The sequence below is a fragment of the Microcaecilia unicolor genome, chromosome 5 (assembly GCF_901765095.1).
Source record: "Microcaecilia unicolor chromosome 5, aMicUni1.1, whole genome shotgun sequence".
NCBI lineage: Eukaryota > Metazoa > Chordata > Amphibia > Gymnophiona > Siphonopidae > Microcaecilia > Microcaecilia unicolor.
Window position 1 is genome coordinate 132,294,903 of NC_044035.1, and position 23,405 is coordinate 132,318,307.

Sequence of the window (23,405 nt, forward strand, 5' to 3'; positions counted from 1 at the left end):
GGCCCTCACCTGTGTTGTGTAAGAGTGAGATCTTTCAGTTGTTTGGGAGGAGCGAGAGAGGAGGAGGATACTTACGCCTATGGAGATTAGTAGGATTTCCAATGCCCTCTGCTATAAAACCTCCTAGAAAAGGAGGCTACTTATTTATTACATTTGTATCCCACATTTTCCCACCTATTTTCAGGCTCAATATGGCTTACAAAGTACCGTAAAGGCGTTCACCAAGTCCGGTACAGAGAAACAAATACAAGGTTATGTTGTGGTCGAGTAAGGTAGGTGCGTTTCAGGCACCAATGGGGGGGCGAAAAGCGGGAAGGTTGTATATTGTTCAGTACGATCATTGGTTTTGCTATGTTGCCGAGTCTAATCATTTATTTTGGGTCGGTAGGGTAAGCCTTTTTGAACAGGTTGGTTTAGTGATTTCCTGATGTTTATTTACATGGTCATAGATTGTTTTCACAGCTTTTGGCAGTGCGTTCCATAGTTGTGTGCTTATATAGGAGAAGTGGATGCATAGGTTGCTTTACTACTACTACTACTACTATTTAGCTTTGTATTTCAGTCCTTTGCAATTTGGGTAGTGGAGGTTTACGTATGTTCGTGATGATCCAGTTCTATTTCTGGTTGGTAGATCTATGAGGTCAGTCATGTATCCTGGGACTTTGCCATGGATAATTTTGTGGACAAGGGTGCAGATTTTGAAAGTAATACGTTCTTTAATTGGGAGCCAATGCAGTTTTTTTCAGAAGTGAGCCTGAAGAAGGTCTTAAGAGTTTCTGTGTACTGCTCGATGAGGGTAACAGCCTCCAACACCTCATCTCCAAAGAGATTCTCTCTGCAGATTAGCATGTCAGCAAGATTCTTCTGCACAATAGGCTTGAGGCCTGCCAACGTGTAATTCTGCAGGGGCCAACCAGCACTCCAGAAGCTCTCCATGTTGTATCAAAAATATCATAGAACACAAGGACCATGTATTTTCCACACTCCTTTCCCTAGCTCTCCTCCCTAGCTCCTGGAGTTCATCAACTTCCTCCTCAGGAAGAATGTCAGCAAACTCTACTACACTGCACACTGTCCTCCACATTTTATAATTTTAGCACCTAAATGTAAGCACCATTTGCATAGAATACTAGAACTTAAACACAAAATGTACACTTATCTGCATAAGTGCTTGTTGGGCGCTAAGCAGTTTCTACAACTGACATACGCAACTCACTTAGGGCATAAATGCAACAAGACATACATGTGAACAGAGCATTGGCAGGGCATAGGTGGCGCTCCCACTTATGTGTTTAACTTACAGAATACTGTAGGTTATGAGCTAAAGGGTTGCATTTAGGCACATGCATTTACAGCCTGCTACTGAAATGGCATTAGTGGGAACGTCTAAATGTAGGTACTCATGACCTGGACTGGCCAGTGTTGGAAGCCATCTCTGATTGGTTTTATTGTAAACTGCCTCGCTATTTTTTGTAATGACAGACAGTATATCAAATTTAACAAACCATAAACCATAGATACTGGGCTAGATGGGCCATCAGTCTGACCCAGTATGGCTATTCTTATGTTCTTATATTCTCAGGTGCACAGATGCCGATTTACTCTAGTATTCTATAAAGGCATCTGGGCATTCAGATACCCTTTTTTTTCCATTTTGCTCACACCTTTTTCAGTAGTAGCTCAAGGTGAGTTACATTCAAGTACACTGGATATTTATATGGCTCAGCACAATACATACAGGCACCTAAATTGTGGTGTTAATTATAGAATTACTCCCCATGTAGGATTCCATGCAGGATGAGAGCATAGCATTCAGAAAGAATTTTTTTCTTAAAAGACTCCAAGGATCTTGTCTCTCTTCCTGGGGACACTGAAGAGTGAGTCTTTATACTCCTGGCTCTTTTGAGAATGGATTCAACCACCATGAAATGATGAGAAAACATTTTGAATTCTATATGTAGAGTCAACCTTCTTATTAGCAAGAGGTTAATGAGAGTGGAGTCTCCCACATTCTCATCTGTACGTCATTAGGATTCAGTGAATGGGTAGCATTACAGCTTCCTTAAAGGGAATCAAGAAATTGGAGGGTGACTAATGTTTCTGCTCTGGGTTCTTTCTCCATCTCTAAAGAAAATGGGACAACCTTAGCCATCTCCCTAATAAACCATGGCCTCTTTTACAAAGCCACGCTACCAATTCTCAGTGCATCAAATGAGAGGAAGCCCATTCAATTCCTATGGGCTTCCTCTCATTTGCCATGTGGAAATCACTAGCTTGGCTTTGTAAAAGAAGCCCTCAATAAACAAGAGCTCCTCTGGGGGAGATTTATGTCTCCTGTGTGGTAGGGAGGGATATGATGGGAAACCAGTAGATTCCTCCTCTGAAAAGATCCATGGCTCTTCTTCAGATGCCCAAAACACTCTGATTCTGACTCATAAAAGTATGCAGTTGAAGATGTCTGAGTCTCTGCCTGCCTTGAATGACTGACATCTTGGTCAGGCCTAGGTCACAAGAATTGAGGCACTGAGGATTTCCGATGCAATGGGGAAGCTTCCTCTCCCAATGGACTGGAGATTGACACTGGTATAGTTAGCATTGACTCTAAAACCTTTTGATGTCTTGGTGTTGATGCTTCTCCTGCAGGTAGTCAATGGGTCTTGAGCACCAGTTAGGTTGCATCAAGCCTCAGCACTGATACCGCTGAAGCAGCAGCCTCACATCTATAAGAGAATCCCTCCATCCTCAAACTTCATCATGAGCTGCTTCTTAAACCCTGCCATTGACAAAGACAGGGGCATCACTGTCAGAGTGGCCATGTCCTGCTGGGTCACCTGGGATGTATTTGGAGCTAGGTCTCGGCTCCATGGAGGCTGGCGCAATCCCTCTGATATGACAAAAGATAAGCAGTCTTCACGTGAGGAGCACTTCAAGGACCCCAATAATCTCAAGGCTTTGGTGCTCTCAGCACTGTGCTCCAAAGGGCCCGACGCCAGTGCACCCCAGCCTCTAACTGATGTCTGTTGAAAACAAGGATGAATCTTTCCTCTTCATCGGGAGGGAACAGATGATAACCAATCCCAATGGCTTCTATCAATGCTTGAAATCAAGGTGATCAAGATACTCTTGATGCGTCCTCAGGGTTTGATGTAGCTCTGGGAGCTATGTCGATGGACCAGACTTATTGGTGTCAAAAATTAATTTGCACTGCTTCTCACAACCACAAATCCCTCTCTTTATCATCTTTAAACCAGGGGCTTAGCCATGGGGGGCCCTGGGGGCCTAGATCCACTCCCAACTAAGGTTCAGAACCTGGCTGGTGGGGGTCCCCTAGCCCCGACAATAGAAGCACTCCTTCACCCATGGCTTGCATGTTCCATAGGCAGCCACATCATGCCAGGTCTCCAAACCCCCATGCATGCTCAGTTTTCATGAAACTGAGCTTGCATAGCAGGGCAGGCATCTCCTGAGCATGCTCAGTTTTGTGGAAACCAAGCATACACTGGATAGGAGGGGGGAAGCTTGGTGTGGCACAGCGCAGCTGATCAAGGAACATGCAGGATGTGGGTGGAGGAGTGCTTCCACTGGCGGGGCTTGAAGACCCCTGCTAGCTCAGATATGTGGGGGTCACAGGTGGTGGTCAAAAAGTGACAGCAGGGTGGGGCATAATGTTGTAACCCCCCCCCCCCCCCCATTAATTTATGCTCAGCCCCCCCCACCCCCCCCCCCCCCCCCAAGATCTGAGGTTTGGCAATGTACCTACACTGAAGATACAACACAATAAGAGGGATCATGATCAGGTCTCCAGGCACCTGAGGAACCACGAGTGGGTATTCATTATAGATACAGTCCTAATACACTGGGAATGCTTCTTAAAACCACAGGGAATATTTTTCTGAGGCATATTCAGAAAAACAGCCACAGTAAAATGAAAACGACTTGATGAAAGATACATGATTGGGTGCTTGAGGCCTACTGGCCAGGGCTCCGTCAAATGACATCACCAACATGTGAGGATATTAATATTCTTGTCCTTGTCCTTGGATAATACTAATCCTTTAGTGTATGCAGATGTTTCATATATTAGCAGTTTGCATTTAAACTAGGTACAATTTCTCTTAAGTTTTTCAAATGTTTTCATTTACAGTTTTGTTTCTTAACTAGGCACCATCGTACCTGGTAGAACGCACCAATCTAGCCAAAAGTGTTCGTTTTTGCTCATTTGTGAAATGTATGATTCCAGGGGTCTCAAACTTCTGCCGAATCCACTGACACTGCTCCAAGTCATTGATAAACATAAACTCAAGGCCTATGTGCTGGCAGTAAGAGTTCTACAAAGCAAACCAAAAGACAAACAATAATTAAGCACTGCACAGGAAACTATGGGAAATGGGAGAAGACAGCTGATCTTTCCTAATGAAATAATACCCTAATGAAATAATACCCAGCTTGCAACAGCTTATGTGCTATATACTGTATCCAAAAGAAAACTCATTTAGCAAACATTTCACTGAACCAAACACACTGGTGATGAAATCTCTAGACAAGCCACTGTAATCTCTAGACAAAGCAACTGCAATCACTTTACTCCTCTTTTCTATCATGATTCCATTTCCTTTCCTCAATTTTGTTGATATGTCTGTTTTTATTTCTTTATTATACTGTAAGCCACCTAGACAGCCTCCAATAGGTGGGATATCAAGTTATAAATGAACATGAATAAACTTCAAGAGACAGTTTTACTCTCTGCCTCATTGCTACTGGATTAAGATATATCCATTCTTATTATTTTATTGTAAGGAAAGGAACACTGAGAAGAAATGAATTTGTGGTGAGAAAGGATGTTCTAGAGCTGCATTTCCCAACCCTGTCCTGGTAGTACATCCACAAGCAAAGAACAGAGCACACCAAGCACAAAATTATAAGATCACAAATATAAATTAATTACACATACATAAATAAAATAATCACCAGGACCCAATCAAATTAAAAGACTCAACATGGCTACAAACATGGACTGTATCAGGGGTAGACAGACTATATAAATAAATAAAAAATAAAACAAACTCAGTAAGCAATTAATACAAATATAATGAAATACAATACATAAAATTAAATTACATTAGAATATCTAAATAAACATTTTAGACTACTATAATACACATGTATAAAAAATGTGAAGATATAAGCCAAAATAAATTATAAAAGATCATAAACATAAAATCGACTTGCTCTGCTTTCATTGTCTATTCATTCAAAAAGGTACCCAATGGTCAGATGAATTTTAAGTCAACTATAAAAGCCAAAAACAATTGATTCAGCATAAAAGATCACATTAAAAATATAAAAAACAAAAATTGAAATCCAAAAACTTTAAAAATATATCAAATGAATTACTCTGCTGTAATTGTCTGTGAAATCAAAAGTACTTTCTAAAAGTTCAGATGAAATTCTAACCAACTTATAGAGTGTATAGAAAGAATTATTAAATGTATTTCTTTTAAATTTTCTGCATTTAATTATTGTTGGGGGGTTTTGTTTTCCAATTTTAATATGGTTCTCTTTGCTGAATCAATTGATTTTGCTTTTAACGGTCGGCTTAAATTTCATTGGGCCATTGGGACCTTTATGAATGAACAGATAAACAAAGCATCTTCCTGGTGGTGGTGGGGGGGGGGGGGTTAAAGAGAATTGGAGGATGTCCAATGCTTATGCTCTGGGTCCCTCCTCCATCTCTAAAGAAAATGGAACCGCTTTAGCTAACAAGAGCTCCTCTGGGGGAGATTTATATCTCTTATGTGGTAGGGAGGGATCCAATAGGATATCACTGGACTCCTCCTTCAAGAAGATTCTGATTCTGTCTCATGAAAGTACTCAGTTGGAGATATCTGAGTCTCTGTCTGCCTTGAGTACCTGACATCCTGGACCAAAGGCACCTGATATCTCAAATGCACCAGGGAAGCTGCTTCTCCCAATCAACACCAGTGCACTAGTTCTAGATAACACTAGTGAGTAAAGCTGATTGATTTCTTTGATCTATGTGAGGTCAGTTAGCACCGAGATATATATTTATAATTTTTCATCAATTGCTGCATGTCCTATGGTTTTTAATGTAATTTTATATTGGAAGAGATGATTTTGATTGTGGATAAATATGCAGCTCTAACCTTTAACTATACCACAGGTGTAACAAGTGAAACCATTTAAAATTTAATATTGCTGTAACTGGAACTATTTTGTAGATCCAAACAGTGACATATTAACTAAGGGCCCTGTTTACTAAGCCACACTAAGGGTGCGCTAGCATTTTTAGTGCGCGCTGATTACCACATGCTAAATGCTTAAGTCGCCCAGAGGAACATATTGGCGACTCTAGCATTTAACGTGCACTAAAAACGCTAGCGCACATTAGTAAACAGAGCCCTAAGCTTTCTATTTCATTTTTATGTATAGGGAACTATAGCCTACCACCTCTTAATATATGTACATATATTTTAAAGGCATTATTAGTCAATTGGAATCCTGTTGCCACCATTGGGTTTACGGCTGTTTGTTGTCATGTAAAAGAGTGGAAAATTGCATATGAAACTTCCTAATAGGTAAATCTAAATTTCTTTTTCAAGTCTCTTAGATTTAACAGCGGCATGCTAATTATTACTTTATAGGGCTCAATTTCAAAGCACATGGATGTCTCAAAATGGCAAAAAAAATGTCCATTTGTCAAAAATGTCCAAATTTCAATTTTGGAACAGCAGAATTTGGACATCCTACACTGCAGTTTATCCAAATAGCAAGGGACCATGTTGTAAGCGTGTTTTGGGTGGGACTAGATATGGCTCAAAATTAGGACATCCAATAGTGATAATCGAATGGAAAGAAACATCCAAATCTATAAAGAAAGATGTTTTTATTTAGACCATTCAGTCACATCATATATTTTCAGCTTTTGTGATGTTTTGCAATTGACAGTGTGTTTATCATTAAGTTACAAGCAGATACAGGTCAGCCTTTTATATATATCTTTCTGTATCTTATATCCTTTAATGGGATGATTTGATTTTCATTGTAACCTATGTTTTACATCGCAACTTATATTGGCTCTTTTCTGACTCCTTCTCCATTTACGTTTTTTTACACAAAATGTATATGTATATATGTGTTTGAACCATTATTTCATCCTTAATGTTCATGCCTTTTATGAGAATGCATTTTTACATACATGTATTTATTAGTTTTTATTGCGATTTTTAGACTCCTGAGGCAGGCACCATTGCCGAAACATGGTGCCGTGTCAAATACAGCTCTAATATAGTAAATAAAGTGTATTATTTTTCATCATGTCTCCTCAGATTTCTGGAAGAGTCTTGTTGATCACACTACTCCCCCATCTTTGACTGAATTTAAATATATATATGGAACCAGCTGGTTTAATTGGAAAGACAGAATGGAAACATTTTTATAATGCTCTTGTTATGATGGAGATTGGCCAAGTTTGGGTTTTTTTTTTTTTAATCTTGCTTCTGATTAATCAAATTAGATTAATCATCTGTTTGGCATCTTTTCAGCTTTAGCCACCATGTTTTAAGCACCTTTTATCACGGTAGCACTTAATAGAGCAGTATTTATGTAGTTGTGGGGAGGGGAGGAATACCATTTTCATTTTTCATGTGCACATTTTTAAGGAAATATTAAGAAACTAGTAAAAGAGGCCCGTTTCAGAGCAAATGAAACGGGCGCTAGCAAGGTTTTCGCCGCCAACACCCCCCTCCCTCCCTGGCCAACCCCTTCGTTGTTCTGCCATTGCTCCGCCCCCAACGTCATGACGTTTGACGCGAGGGCGGGGCCCGGAGCGATTTCCCACCCCTGCCTCCCTCCCTGCCAACCCCTTCGTTGTTCTGCCATTGCTCCGCCCTCTAAGGCGGGGCCCGGAGCAATTTTGGTGGCTTCACCACCACGAACCTTCGAACCTTTTTGAAGGAAGTCAGGGCTTGGCTTCACTGACGTCAGTGTCCTCAGAACGTTGAGGGTGAGTTTTATTATAGTAGATTCATTGGTGTGTGTTTTCTACAGTGGTCCATGATTCCCTCAGGCAGTTAAATGAAATGCTGGCCACCATCAGACATGGGCTCCCAAACAGTGCTAAGACTAGTGGATGAATTCAAGACTTCTATTAAGATAAATTTGCACATTTAATAAAATGTTTATGTGGACCTGGAATGTTTTGGAGGACCTGTAATTATAGAAGGTTTTTTTATGCCTGTGATAAGACTAGAATGAGTAAAGAATAGTACTTTGAGTTCATTGAGGCTTTTTTCTCCTATTTTTTCATATAAGTTCCATATTTAAATGTATGTCATTCATATAAAGTGGTGTGTGTAAGTGAGATAACAGGTTTAATATTCATCTCTTCAACGAATTAGTAGTTAAAAATTGTTTGACATTTTCCCCAATAGAGGACTCTCACAAAAACATAGCCACATTGGAACTTTTGGTTTTAGGATTCTGGACTTAGCACTATTTTTGTTTTTGTTTAATAAATTGCTCACTTTCCAACTGATAATGGTCTAAAGTTTATTTAATATTTTTCATTTCCAAACAAGCTTAGTGTGTGCTGACATTAGCATGCACTAAATACTGCACATCCAATTTTATACCTATGGATCTCATGGCACTTAACGTACGCTAATGTCCGTTTAGCGAGAGCTAAGCTTTAGTACAAGGGACCCTTCATTACACACTTTAATTTTACAAATAATACAATAAGGGAACAAACTGGTAATTAATGCAAATCTACTTAAAAACCAATTTGAACTTGGGCCGTTTCTCCCACAGTACAGTTATAAAATTACAATTATCAAAATAGCGGACCTCAAAGTTTCCTAGTGAGACAATTCCATCATGAATGATTGCTCCCACAAAGAGAGCACCTCAACTATGTTTGGAGCAGATTACTATCATTGGTCCATATTAAAAAGGGCAAAAAACAAACCAATGAAAAAAGCTCCCGTTACAGAGAAAAATCATTGGTTTCTCAAAAAAACCCTTTTAAATGATTTTTCTCTGTAACGGGAGTTTTTTGCCCTTTTTAGTAATAATTTATTTTTTATTTATTTTTATTACATTTGTACAATGCGCTTTCCCACTCGTGGCAGGCTCAATGCGGCTTACATATTATATACAGGTACTTATCTGTACCTGGGGCAATGGATATATGGACCAATGATAGTAATCTGCTCCAAATATAGTTCAGGCACTCTCTTTGTGGGAGCAATCATTCATGATGGAATTGTCTCACTAGGAAACTTTGAGGTCCGCTATTTTGATAATTGTATTTTTTATAACTGTACTGTGGGAGAAACGGCCCAAGTCCAAACTAGTTTTTAGAATTAGTATATATTAAAACATTTTTATATCATTTTTTTTCTTTTTCTACTGTTTCCTTGTTAGATTTGTTTCTTTATATACAGCAAAGCAGTCAGCTGACATGATGGCCCAGAAACATTTACTGTCCTGAAGTAGATTTATATTCATTTCTTGGACCGTTTTCCTGCGTAACATGCAAGGTTTGGGGAAGTTTGACAGGCTCATGAATGAGAACAACTGAGCCTGCTACATAACATCAACATCTACAAATGGAATTCAAGAATAGCAAGTTCCAAAGAAAGATACACGGAGGGTAATTGAATTTTATAAACCATTTCTACACATAAAAGGCCAATTTACATGCATAATGACTTCTCATGAAATATTCTGGGATTTGTACCTGGGTCCCTTTATGTGAAGTCCATTGCACTGACCACTAGGCTGTCCATCTGCTCTGCTGGGATGTCTATGTGGCCAGATTACTAGGAAGAGTGCCACACAGCCATTTCTATTGCTTGGAATTGTACGTTTTTCACTAGCACTTTTTTTTCCCCGAAATAAAAAAAAATGTAGACTTTCTGGTTCGAAAATTGCTATGTTCAGGATGGGAACTTTAGATGTTTTCAGCAAAATGTCTACAATTGGACTTGGATGCCATATTGAAATGCCCCTCCACGTTTTCTATAATGAGAATGTTTGATCACTGATATGTGAACACATCTGCCCTAGTGCAATCTTAATGCCCATGCCTAGATTATTCACATGTGTATGTAGATTAGTGTATTTTATAATCTACACACATACTACAAATTGTGCCCACATTCTGCCCAAACTCCACCTCCATACACAACTACCATTTGCCACCATGTTATGACGTGTACTTTAATGCTGATTGGTAAGAAAATAAGTCTTGGTATACTGGGACGGAAGGAAGGTCCATCAAGCCCACTATCCTGTTTCTAATAGCGGCTAATCTAGGTCACAAGCACTTGGCAAGATCCCAAAACAGTAAAACAGATTTTAAGCTGCTTATCCCAGAAATAAGCAGAGGATTATCTTTAATAATGGGTTATGGACTTTTTTTTTTTTAGTAACTTGTCCAAACAGTTTTGTAAACCCTGCTAAGCTAACTGCTTTTACCACAATCTCTGTCAATGAATTTACTACTTAGTAGCTTCATTGAGTGCCCCCTAATCCTTGTATTTTTGGAAAGCGTAAACAAGTGATTCACGTCTATCTATTTCACTCCACTCAGTATTTTGTAGACCTCTATCATATCTCCCCCCTCAGTCATCTCTTCTCCAAGCTGAAAACCCTAACCTCCTTAGCATTTTCTTATAGGGAAGTCATCACATCCCTCCCCTTTATCATTTTTGTCGCCCTTCTCTGTACCTTTTTTTTTTTTTTTTTAATGTTTATTTATAATCAATTCTGCATATATACCCGCAGGCCTTCTTAATCAAGTCATTTAGGGGCGCTTTTATCAAAGTTTAGTGCATGCTAACAGACATTAGCGTGCGCTAAGTGCCTCATGGCCCATAGATATAAAATACGACACACAACATTTAGGACTAGATTCAATAAATGGTGCTTAAAATACGGCACCAAAGGCATTCCGAGTTGAGTGCCATTTATAGAATAGTGCTTAGTGCCGATTTCCACACCAAACTTTGGGCATGAGAATTTACACCAACTGAAACCTGATGTAAATCTTGGTGTGTAATTTAAGCGCAGATCCCCAGTATTCAGCAATACCAAATGCATCTTTAGTGAATGCCCCTTACTCACCCATGCCCTCCCCATGGCCGTGCCCCCTTCTGAGTTGCATGCTATAAGAGTGGCACGTGGATCTTTATAGAATAGCGCTTATCAAGATGCATGTGAAATCCAAATTGTTGCCAATTAACCCCAATAATTGTTAGTACCCAATTATTGGTGTTAATTGGCTTGTTAACCAATTTAGTTGTACGCACATCTCAGGACAGCATGGAAATATGCGTGCCATTTATAGAATCTGAGGGTTAGTGTGTGCTAATGTCCATTAGCGTATGCTAAGCTTTAGTAAAAGGACCCCTTACAAAATTACCCCAAAATACCAGAAAGATTAAATGGAATGGAATGTTTGGTTATTACATAAAACAATGGGAGCAAACAAATGAACAAACCTTATATTCTCATGTATGATTCTGGCAAGAAGGAAGAACACTAATAACGCCACAAGCAACTAATTAGGAATCCTGACACTTGCAATTTCTGTTTCTGAAGATGAGGACGGACGCTATGGGGTTTTATTCAACCTGAATCATATACAGATAAAGGATTGCCACACTAACCTCCAATCGTCGAATGATTTCTCGTAAAGAAAGGGAAATCTCATCTCCTCCAATAAAAGTGGTTGTAGGTAGCCGGAAAACTTTGTCTAAATCAGCTTCTTGCAATCCATAACGTTCTATGTAGAAGTCAAAGGAAAAAGTTTTAAAAAGTTGTGTTAACAAAGTAAAAGATAATTGGGTAACAAAATAAAATGTAAAATAGCAAGAAGGCTGACATCCAGAGATACAGTTCACTATGTTTAAGTGGGACATTTGAACTAGCAGTTTCAGGGAGAAGTATCATCAGATTAGTCTGAAGAAATGAAACATAGATAAAAAAAGACAATAATGTCCCCATTGTATTTAATGGTGCATAAAAGTGCTAAGCATCTGCATAGAAAAGTGATCAATAATCTGTTCATAAAAATATATCTATAGATTCATTATCTTGCAACCTAGTGGATATTGCACATTTATGCTACAGTGTGCACAGCTATAGCCTAATATAAAATCACTTGCGGTCATAGCTTGCTCAGGAGGTATTTGGATCATTAAGCAAATGTTTAGACAATTTGTTTTTCATCCAGCCTACTATCAAAAGGAAATTCATTCTATATATAAATATATAGATGTACTGAATCTATCTATATATATGTATATATTTTCGTATCTTACACATACACATTTCTATTACAGAAAGCCAATGTCCATGCCTGCTTCATGAAGGCATGACTATGTAAAGGCAGCATTTGGTGTAGCGGAGCTAGCAGATAGGAGAAACCAATTTACTTTTTGGGATCTTCTGGATACCTATGACCTGGACTGGCCACTGTTGGAGAAAGGATGCCTGGATTGATAGACTTGTTCTGAATCAGCATGATTTATGTTCTTATGAAGACATTGAAGAGATGGACAAATACAAAAATAAATAGATTATAAATAAAGAGCCCGATATTCAAAACAATTTAGCTGGCAGGAGAGGCTCATTTTGAAAGTGGGCAGGAATGGGACTTTTGGGGGCAGAATTAGGGAGGTTCTGTGAATTATGCAGGTACTGGCAATATTTAGTGCAGGTGCCTGCATAGCTAACCAGGCATGTAGGACTGCACAAATACCAGTCCTAATTTTGCCCAGTTGGCAATGCAGGTGCCAGAAGTGAATATAGGTCAGCACCTGTATAACTTCTGGGTCCTGGCCGATGTTAATCCATGTGCTCCTCTCCCTACTGAACTCCCCACCCCCAAACACAATCTGACTCCCCCCCCCCCCAATGTTACCTGACCCACTCCAATCATCCCCCCCCCCCCCCACATAGGACCCTAACCTTCTCCCAGACCTCTCCAATCAAAAAAGCATTCCCCCCAGACGCTCACTGCACCCCCTTTAGGCCCCCCTCCCAGGCCTACCTGTATAATCCCTGGTTGTCTAGTGGACAAATGAAAGGAGTGATCCCCACTTGCTCCTCCCCATCATGGCTCCTGCTTCAAAACGGCTGCCACGACCTCTAGCAGCAGCCACACCGTTCTAGCGAAGTACCGATACACTGCTGCTAGAGGTCTCTGCAGCCATTTTGAAGCAGTAGCTGCCAATGGGCAGCAGCAAGTGCGATTTATCTTGCCCTTTGCTCACTAGACCACAGGGATTATACAGGTAGACCTGAGGGAGGCCTAAAGGGGGTGCAGGGGTGTCCAGGAGGGAGGTGGGGCCCTGTGGGGGAGGGTGCTTTCAGGACTGGAAGGTCCAGGAGGAAGAAAGGATCCTGGGCAGGGACAGAGGGAAATAGATAATGTTGGGGGAAGGGAGGAAGATGGTAATAAACTTCCAGGGGGAGGAAGGGAGGAAGACAAAAATCTTCCGGGTCTTACACAGCTGCCCGGCAAATATCCTGGTGACTTCCTCCTATCCAGTCAGCCCTGAATATTCATTCCCAGTGGCCAGAAATGGCCTGGCATTGAATATCAGAGCCTAATTCTGCCCATTGGCAGTCAGCGTTTAAAACAAATATTCACCATCATTGGCTGAATATTGATCACAAAGTTAACAAGAGACTGATCTCCATTAAAAATAAACACTTGTAACAAAGCTAGCAACAATGAAACCAATAACTGAAATTGTTTAATTTATTAAATTTCTTTCTTAAATATATTTCATTTTTTATATATCATCTGCAAGCCTGAAAGCTATCGAAGCAGTGAACGGTACAGTAGGTACCTCATGGATGAATAATGCTATACTTTACTGCTGTTTTCTATTCCAGAGGGCACAATAACACTTGCATTACAAAATTCAATTCAGAAAACAAGCTATGATAAATTATTTGGATTGATTCAACACACAATGAGAAAAGAATTACCCAAATATGTAATGTTGCAATAATCTAAGTAGATGAACAACCGCCTTTGCCACCTTCTTTAAGTTAGATAAATCTAAGAACAGCTGACTTTGTCCCACATTTCTCCACTTCTTTCTCATTTGCACTGGTTACCTATCCATTTCAGATGTTGGTTCAAGGTTCTCTGCTTAACTTACAAAGCACTTCATCTTGGCTCCCCGTCTTACCTTCCTTCTGTCTCTATTCCTTATGCTCCCCTCCTGTGCCCTTTGATATCTAGACTCTCACCAGTTAGTCCTTCCCTCACCTAAGAGCACTCATTATGAGTCGACCCGGAGTTTAACTTATTTTTTTTAATCCTCCTTACTTTGGAATAGTCTCCCCTCTTATCTTCGCTCTGAGTTGTCATTTCATCATTTTGAGCAAGTTTTTGGAAACTCATTAAACCTCCCTCCTAGAAGACCTGGTAGGTCTGCATTGTTGCTAATAGTCAGATTATATATTTATTTATACATTTTATTTTGGGGGGGAGGGGGTTAGGGTAATAATTTGGGTTCTTATGTGATAGTTGGTATGCCTGTTTTCTGTTCTATTTTTTATTGGTGTTATTTTCTGATGTTTTAATGACTGTATTTAATTTTATTGTAAGCTGTCTTGACCTGTTCTCAGATTTGGCAGGATATCACATCTGAAGTAAACAAACAATAAGCATAAACATTAACTATATAACAGAAAAAAATCTTTTTAACTACTGAGACTTGTTCAGCCATTGTAACAGCTAAGTCAATAATTATTCCCAAACTCCTTACCTTACCACTAAGAGCTATAGATTTATATCATTTATTCTTGGTCTGAAGAAAGGGATTAAACTCTCAGAACATGTCACCCACAATCTTTTGGTTTAACTTTACTATATTTTTCTAAACTGTATTCAATTTCAAATTAATTTTCAAATGTATTGAAATAAACCTAGAAATACAAGAAAAACATTCATAAGGAAAGAAATGGAAAACACAAAGCAATAAGAAAATGAGCAACCTTCTAAATAATTACTCCACAAGACAAAAATAAAGGGGAGGAGGAAACCTAACAAGGCTGAGGAATCTGGAACTAATGTAAAAGGAAATAGACAATTTAACAATAGAGAAGCAAATCAACTCTTTAAAAAACTCATACAGTACACTCTGAGGTGTATGTTCAAAGCACTTAGACTTACAAAGTTCCATTGGTTACCATGGAACTTTGTAAGTCTAAGTGCTTTGAAAATACACCTCAATGTATCCTAGCTTACACGGGGCTTCATGGCAACTTCCTTTCCAGAGTCAATAAAGAACTCAGCTAAGAAGGTTCATAGAAAAATACAGGAAGTAGCCAAAATGTATTTACAGAGAAAATACACTAAGGAAGTTTTGCCTAAGGCCAAAGCCTCCTGGAGAAAATCCCATAATTTCTATGTTCCTGGATTTACCTGGATTTACCCTGTATAAATCTGGCCTAGAAACAAGGTACCTCTTTTCCTAAAGTACAGTCTAAAAATAGTGTTCAAATTGCTAGAGAACGGAAACAGATGCCAAGGGTGGCCCATCCCAAAGCTTCATATTTACCACCACAATGCTGGAGATTTAAAGCCAATGAGTGAGGTCTCTATCACAGGCCCCTGCCATGTCAAACCAGCTCTAACACATGTACATTCCAAAAACAGACATATTCTAATCAATAAACAGAAAATAAATTGTTTTATACCTCTGTTGTCTTGTAACATAGTTGAAAAGGGAGCATTTCTAAAATCTATTCACATTGTTATTTAATATACCTGGCTCATGCATAATTGGGGACGTCGGAAGCACAGCGAAGGCGGGACATCAGCATGCCTAACACATGGGCGTCCCTTGACCCATAATGGAAAAAAAAAGGGCGTCCCTGACGAGCATTTGGATGACTTTACCTGGTCCAGTTTTTCTTACGACAAAGGCACAAAAAGGTGTCCGAACTGACCAGATGACCACCGGAGGGAATCAGGAATGGCCTCCCCTTACTCCCCCAGTGGTCACTAACCCCCTCCAACCCTCAAAAAAGAAATTTAAAAATATTTTGTGCCAGCCTCAAATGTCATACTCAAGTCCATCGCAGCAGTATGCAGGTCCCTGGAGCAGTTTTAGTGGGTGCAGTGCACTTCAGGCAGGCGGATCCAGGCCCACCCCCCCTATCTGTTACACTTGTGGTGGTAAATGTGAGCCCTCCAAAACCCACCACAAACCCACTGTACCCACATCTAGGTGCCCCCCTTCACCTGTAAGGACTATGGTAGTGGTATACAGTTGTGGGTAGTGGGGGGGTTTTTTTTGGGGGGGGGGTTGGGGGGCTCAGCACACAAGGTAAAGGAGCTGTCCACTGCAGTGCCCCCTAGGGTGCCTGGTTGGTGTCCTGGCACGTCAGGGAGACCAGTGCACTAGGAATGCTGGCTCCTCCCACAACCAAAGGGCTTGCATTTGGTCATTTGTGAGATGGGCGTCCTTAGTTTCCATTATCACCGAAAATCAGAAACGACCAAGTCTAAGGATGATCATCCGTAGGGACAACCAAAATGTCAAGATTTGGGCATCCCCGACCGTATTATCGAAACAAAAGATGGATGCCCATCTTGTTTCAATAATACAGGTTTCTCCGTCCCTTCGCCAGGACGTCCTGCGAGGACGTCCTCAGGAAAACTTGGACGCCCCTTTCGATTATGCTCCTCCACATGTAATAAAACATTTTAATAGACAGAGTAGGGTATAAGCAAAGATGGAACATATAGATAGGTAAGAGAGGAGTTAGAAAATAAGTAGACTATATTATTGGAGGAAGTCTGAAATTGGTGACACAAGACAAACACAGCCAACAGACTGCTGAAGTGTTCAATAATTTTAATTATTGAAATAATGAAACAATAATTTGTTATTTACTATATTCTAACCATGTTTTGTCATTATTTAAGCTAAATAACTTGAGAAAGAGGGGATTGAGGCTGAGAACAGACAGACTCATTTGTATTTGGGTTTGCTGTATAAGAATAGACTGTTACTGTGGAGATGGAGCAGTCTCTGAAGCTTCTAAAACTGCTGGGCTGTCTTGGACAAAGCACTTGAGGAGTTGTATTAAGCTAAAATTTGCATCACTTTGAGCAGGAACAACACAGGTAAATTGCCCTGCTGGGCTAAGGAATGGCATGTTTGTATTGTTATCCTCAATAGATTTCTGCCATGTGGAAGGGGGATTCCTTCCTGGAGAAGGGGGAATTTTGTGTTTCAGGAAAGCTTTAGAGCAGGGTTGCCCTATCTTGGTCCTCAAAGACCCCAATCCTTTGGGGGGGAGGCGGGGCTGGTGGTTGGGAGGTGGGCCTAGTGCTGGGCAGACTTCTACAGTCTGTGTCCTGAAAATGGCAGAAACAAATCAAGGTCAGGTATACTCATAAAGTAGCACATATGAGTTTATCTTGTTGGGCAGACTGGATGGACCAGGCAGGTCTTTTTCTGCCATCATCTACTATGTTAATCCAGTTGGGTTTTCAGGATTTCCCCAATGAATATGCATTATCAATATCAACATATACACAGTTATCCTTAGCTTTTATTTTTTTATTTTTTATATATGCTTTATAGCAATCAATATTCCAACACAATAATACAAATGCCTACATTCATACCACCCATTCATCCACATTCATACCATCTACTACATAGAGACTGCTAACTAATACAACTTTTGGCTATCTACCCCACCACAAACCTAGTAGTAATAATAGTCCAAATGTTTCTTCCCAGAGAATGCCAGCTCCACCAGTCAATTATCTCAGCATAGTCATTAACATACAACTGAGCAGTGTTTATGTTGTTTCCTGTCAACTTTGAACTCCAATCCCAGATCTGGTAATGAATTCACAATGAGTTCTTAACCAGCCATGGATTAAATCCACAAACTAGTGCTCCTTATGTTGATTGCACCTGCCTGCTGATATCATTCCACCATGCTTGTGGCTCAAGGCTTAGTGGTAGAATCGCAACACCTAACTTTTAACCGATCTCCACGTGATCCATAGGCCATAATCCATCCGCTGAAAATCACCCCAAACTCTACATAGACTGTGTTTCGCTACTAGAGCGTCTTCAGGAGTCGGGTTCCTAAATGGATCAATACAACAATAAACCTTCATGGTTGAAGTAGGCTGCCCTACATTCTACACTTTTACAATATTCAAGTACTTACAATTTATCACCATACAGTTTTCCTGGATACAAGACGGGAAGGAACTCAACCGTCCACAGACACTCATTCCCAGCGTCAAATGCCAGCACATGCATGTGGACTGCTGACTTACAACACAAATTTAAAGCTCCCTTAACCACGCCCCCTCAAACATTCAGCCATTCCACTTCTCTGTTTAATCCAGCTGGTTCAATGGTGTTCCATATAAAAATTATCCGCTGTTCTTGACGCAACAGTGTCAATGGAATGTTCCCCCTCTTCCCTGTTACTGACTTTCATTAATACCACAAACCTTACATCTTGGACCCCATGACCTGCCATGCCCCAATGAGCTACTAAAGGTGTTTCTTGTTTTACCAGGCGTATGTTACTTAAGTGCTGGGCGAAAAATACAAATAAAAAAAAAACAAATAGGAGGAAATATTTATTCACTCAATGAATAAAGCTCTGGAACTCTTTGCTGGAGGGTGTAGTAACAGCGGCTAGCATATCTGGGTTTAAAAAAGATTTGGACAAGTTCCTGGAGGAAAAGTCCATAGTCTGCTATTGAGACAGACCTGGGGAAGTTACTGCTTGCCCTGGGATTGGTAGCATAGAATGTTGCCACTAGTTGGGTTTCTGCCAGGTTCTTGAGACCTGGCTTGGCCACTGTTTGAAATAGGATACTAGGCTAGATGGACCTTTTGTCTGACTCAGTATGGCTATTCTTATGTTCTGGAACTTGACAAAGCAAGCAAGGCAGGAACATGAAGACACACAAGGCAAGGCTAGATGAGGCACAGCTCCTGGACACCTGGACACCTGTTGCAAAGACTCTGTAGCAGTGTCCCAGATGCCCTTATCAAGGGCACAACTCCTGACATCACATAAAGGCGCTCCCAGGGTTTCACACCACTGGCCCTTTAAAAGTAGGGCTCCCTGCGCACACCTAGGAGTACTGGCATTTGCTGGTGCACCACTGGGAACAGAGCTACAAGCCGTGAGGCCACTGGAGACTGAAAACCTAACCTGGCGAGGACTGAGATTGGACACCCCTGCTTTAGACGCTGACTTCACAGTAGCATTATTGACAGAAGAGGCAGGGCTGCCAAGAGACAAAGCCGGACCTATGGCAAACATCCCCCCCCCCCCGGGCCTGCACGCCGCCCCCCCCCCCCTTACAGCTGGTTGAGTAGACTTTGAAGAACAGTGCTTTTTTCTTTCTGTTGACCTGCACAATGTTTGCTCACTGAATCACTGCTACCCTGTGGTTGTGCCAGGCGGAAGTCAAACACGATCAGAGGAGGTGGTGGGGATGGAGCAACAGTCTCAATTCTGCGGGCCTTTGTGATCCAAAACCCCTACTTCTAAGGGAAAGATTGTAGCTTACTAAGCAGCATATTTGTTTTAAACTTTCCTGCAGTCTCCTGTGCTTAAAATTGAAGGGAGGAGTGAGGGACTGCAGAGGGAAAAAAAAAACAAACCTGAGGTAAGGAGAGCTACTTGGCACAGCCAGGGACAAAAAGGAGTGAAGGGCACCAAGGCATTTCTCTCCTCTATCCTTCACCTGCCCAGGATGATTGGACATTTCTTATCTCTTCTCAAGGTTATGGTTGGGGATGGGTTAGACTCAACATTAAAGGGTTCTTCGGCCCTGAAGTGTGTCTGTGTGTGGGGGGGGGGAGGATTATTAAAGACGGGGGATTATTAGAGATAATACAGAACATTAAACTACATGTACATTCACAAAACCCTATATAGGAAAAGCTCCTGAGCGAGGACCCAAGCAAGCCTCTTCCACACACATAGCCCAGTAACTAGGACAACTACTTGAGAGGCCCACAGGCTTTATTAACTGTCAGGCCTGACCAGGCAACAGATCCATAGCTAAACACCAGTGAAGTGTGAAGCAACTGCCATTGTTGACTTTAGGGACTTTAACCAAACCATCTTAAGTTCCAGGCCCGCCTCCATGGGCTGAAGCCCGTAAAGGATACCAAACCCCAGAAAGGAGACGCCACCCTCGGGCTGGTAAAGGGTCTCCTGCCACAAGTGATACATCCAATTAACTTCCACTAGATTAACCTTTGTGGTTGAATATGTCTAGTAAGTTTGTCTTTGAGCAATGGAGGATTAAGTGACTTGCCCAAGACTACAAGGAGTGGCAGCAGGATCGGAATCTGGGTTTTTCCGGTTCTCAGCTTGCTGCCACAACCATTCAGTCTTTCTACCTCTCCTGGGCACAATCCATCACCAGTGTACCACTACCAGCTGAAAATGGCTACTGTTTCCATGTGTAGGAACACCAGCAGCAGTGAGAACCTTGCACCAACTTTGAAGACCTCAGGCCATCTAAATCATGCTCTGCTTCGCCAAAAGCCCAATTGCTTTAGGAGCCACAAAACAGCCAAGCTCTCACCACAGTGATGTCCTGGCCAGCAGCTCCTTTTCGCACTGCTGCTGCTCACCACTAGCAGCACCAGAACTCCAGTCATGGCAGTAAACACTCTCTCTACTGCCAGAGACAGGAGCTTGCTCAAACAAAGCGGCAGCTGGTCTCCTTTACCATCATGCTTCCTTTACTACTCTCCACCAGGAGATCATCATAACCATGTCTCTGCAGATTGTGGGGGTGGGGGGGGGGGGTAGCACCCCCACAAACGAAGCAGCACCTAACCTTTCTGTACAATTGGCCCTGGCTGTTCCAGTACACTTGGCTACACCTTTGCATGCTTCTTATTCCTTTTTTTTCTTCCAAAGAACATATAAAACAACCTTCAGCCCTTAGTTGAGTGTAGGGAAATGAGGAAGGACCTTAGGAGGGGGGGGGAATGAGGAAAGGGACCAAGAGGTGCAAAAGATTTACTTGAACTCGCACCCTGCTGACAGAGACCCGGTGGGACCATTGGGGAACATACAGAGGCAAGGATCTTGGTGCAAATGCAGCAGAACAAACAGCAGACCATCAATATAGAAAGTAGAAAGAGAAACTCTGGAGGAACTGCTGCAAGCCAATTTCATCCTGATTGTTAGTTCTAGAGGGAACAGTGCTTTGAATTTTTCCTCCTCTAGTTCTGCCTGTGACGCAGCCTATTTGTTGAAATATGGCCACGTCAGACACAAGTATTTATTTGGTGAAATTAAAGTCCTTGTTTCTACTTTCTACATTGGTGGCCCATGGAACCATTGTCAGTAACTGCATCACTAGGTCAAGACATGGAGGCCAAGGCTTGGGGCCCCTGGACCACTTTTCTGGTTACCATCCTGCAGGATCATGAATCAACAATCAAAGGCCTACAGGCCAAGGCTTGGGGCTCATAGAGAGCACTCCTCCATCTCAATCAGGGCAAAAGGTCCTTAGACCAATCCCTGACAGCTCCAACAGTCAAACAGTCAACCATGGGGCTACAGGCTGTGGACTATGCCCCAGAGAATCAGGTCCAGTGAAAAAGAATTATCCCGCTGCCTAGCCTCTGCACCATCTACTGGAGGCAGAGAGTACTGTTATGTTCCACCTCGCCTTATACTGGTAGTGATGTCATTGAAATATCAGGGTTCTCTGCTTCTACTGCTGGTTTGGAGACATAACTCTCTCATCTGTATTGGTCTAGCAGGATGCCAAGGAATATATTTCTGATTTTACAAAGACAAAACACATATCCTTAAAAAAAAAAAAACCATGGATATCAGTATTAACATTTGCTTCAGGAGGAAGCCAGCTGCTTGTTCGCAGTTGGGCCTGGGGTTTGAACTAATGATTGAGAGGGCAATTGTGTTTATCTCTATGGTATTTAAATCCCCCTCAAAAATTCTCCATACCTACATAAGTACATAAGTATTGCCATACTGGGAAAGACCAAAGATCCATCGAGCCCAGCATCCTGTTTCCAACAGTGGCCAATCCAGGTCACAATACCCGGCAAGATCCCCAAATGTACAAAACATTTTATACTGCTTATCGCAGAAATAGTGGACTTTCCCCAAGTCCATTTAATAACGGTCTTTGGACTTTTCCTTTAGGAAGCCGTCCAAACATTTTTTAAACTCCGCTAAGCTAACCGCATTTACCACATTCTCTGGCAATGAATTCCAGAGTTTAATTTCACGTTGAGTGAAGAAAAATCTTCTCCGATTCGTTTTAAATTTACTACATTGTAGCTTCATCACATGCACCCTAGTCCTAGTATTTTTGGAAAGTGTGAACAGACGCTTCACATCTACCCGTTCAACTCCACTCATTATTTTATAGACCTCTATCATATCTCCCCTCATTCGCCTTTTCTCCAAGCTGAAGAGCCCTAGCTGCTTTAGCCTTTCCTCATAGGGAAGTCATCCCATCCCCTTTATCATTTTCGTCGCCCTTCTCTGCATCTTTTCTAATTCCATTATATCTTTTTTGAGATGCGGCGACCAGAATTGAACACAATATTCAAGGTGCAGTCGCACCATGGAGCGATACAAAGGCATTATAACATCCTCATTTTTGTTTTCCATTCCTTTCCTAATAATACCTAACATTCTATTTGCTTTCTGAGCCGCAGCAGCACACTGAGTAGAAGGTTTTAACGTATCATCAACGACGGCACCTAGATCCCTTTCTTGGTCCGTGACTCCTAACGTGGAACCTTGCATGACGTAGCTATAATTCGGGTTCCTCTTTCCCACATGTATCACTTTGCACTTGCTCACATTAAACATCATCTGCCATTTAGACCCCCAGTCTCCCAGTCTCGTAAGGTCCTCTTGTAATTTTTCCCAATCCTCCCGCGATTTAACGACTTTGAATAACTTTGTGTCATCAGCAAATTTAATTACCTCACTAGTTACTCCCATCTCTAGGTCATTTATAAATATGTTAAAAAGCAGCGGTCCCAGCACAGAGTCCTGGGGAACCCCACTAACAACCCTTCTACATTGAGAATACTGACCATTTAACACTACTCTCTGTTTTCTATCTTTTAACCAGTTTTTAATCCACAATAGAACACTACCTCCTATCACATGACTCTCCAATTTCCTCTGGAGTCTTTCAGGAGGTACTTTGTCAAACGCCTTCTGAAAACCCAGATACACAATATCAACCGGCTCCTCTTTTACTCAACTCCTTAGCAGGCTCATCCTAGATTTCTAGTTTTTGTAAATCTAGCACTTATGAAAATGTGGACATTCACAGCATA

The 23,405-nt window shown here is 41.2% G+C and overlaps 1 protein-coding gene across 1 annotated transcript in view; it reads right to left on the reverse strand.

Annotated features, from left to right (window-relative positions):
• OGDHL (oxoglutarate dehydrogenase like) overlaps positions 1–23,405 on the reverse strand; it is a 260,916-nt gene that overhangs the window by 163,099 nt on the left and 74,412 nt on the right. The window contains exons 5-6 of the mRNA XM_030203286.1: positions 11,694–11,809; positions 4,174–4,328 (exon numbers count right to left, since the gene is read on the reverse strand). Coding sequence (XP_030059146.1) covers positions 4,174–4,328; positions 11,694–11,809 — 271 coding nt within the window. The remainder of the gene's footprint in view (positions 1–4,173; positions 4,329–11,693; positions 11,810–23,405) is intronic.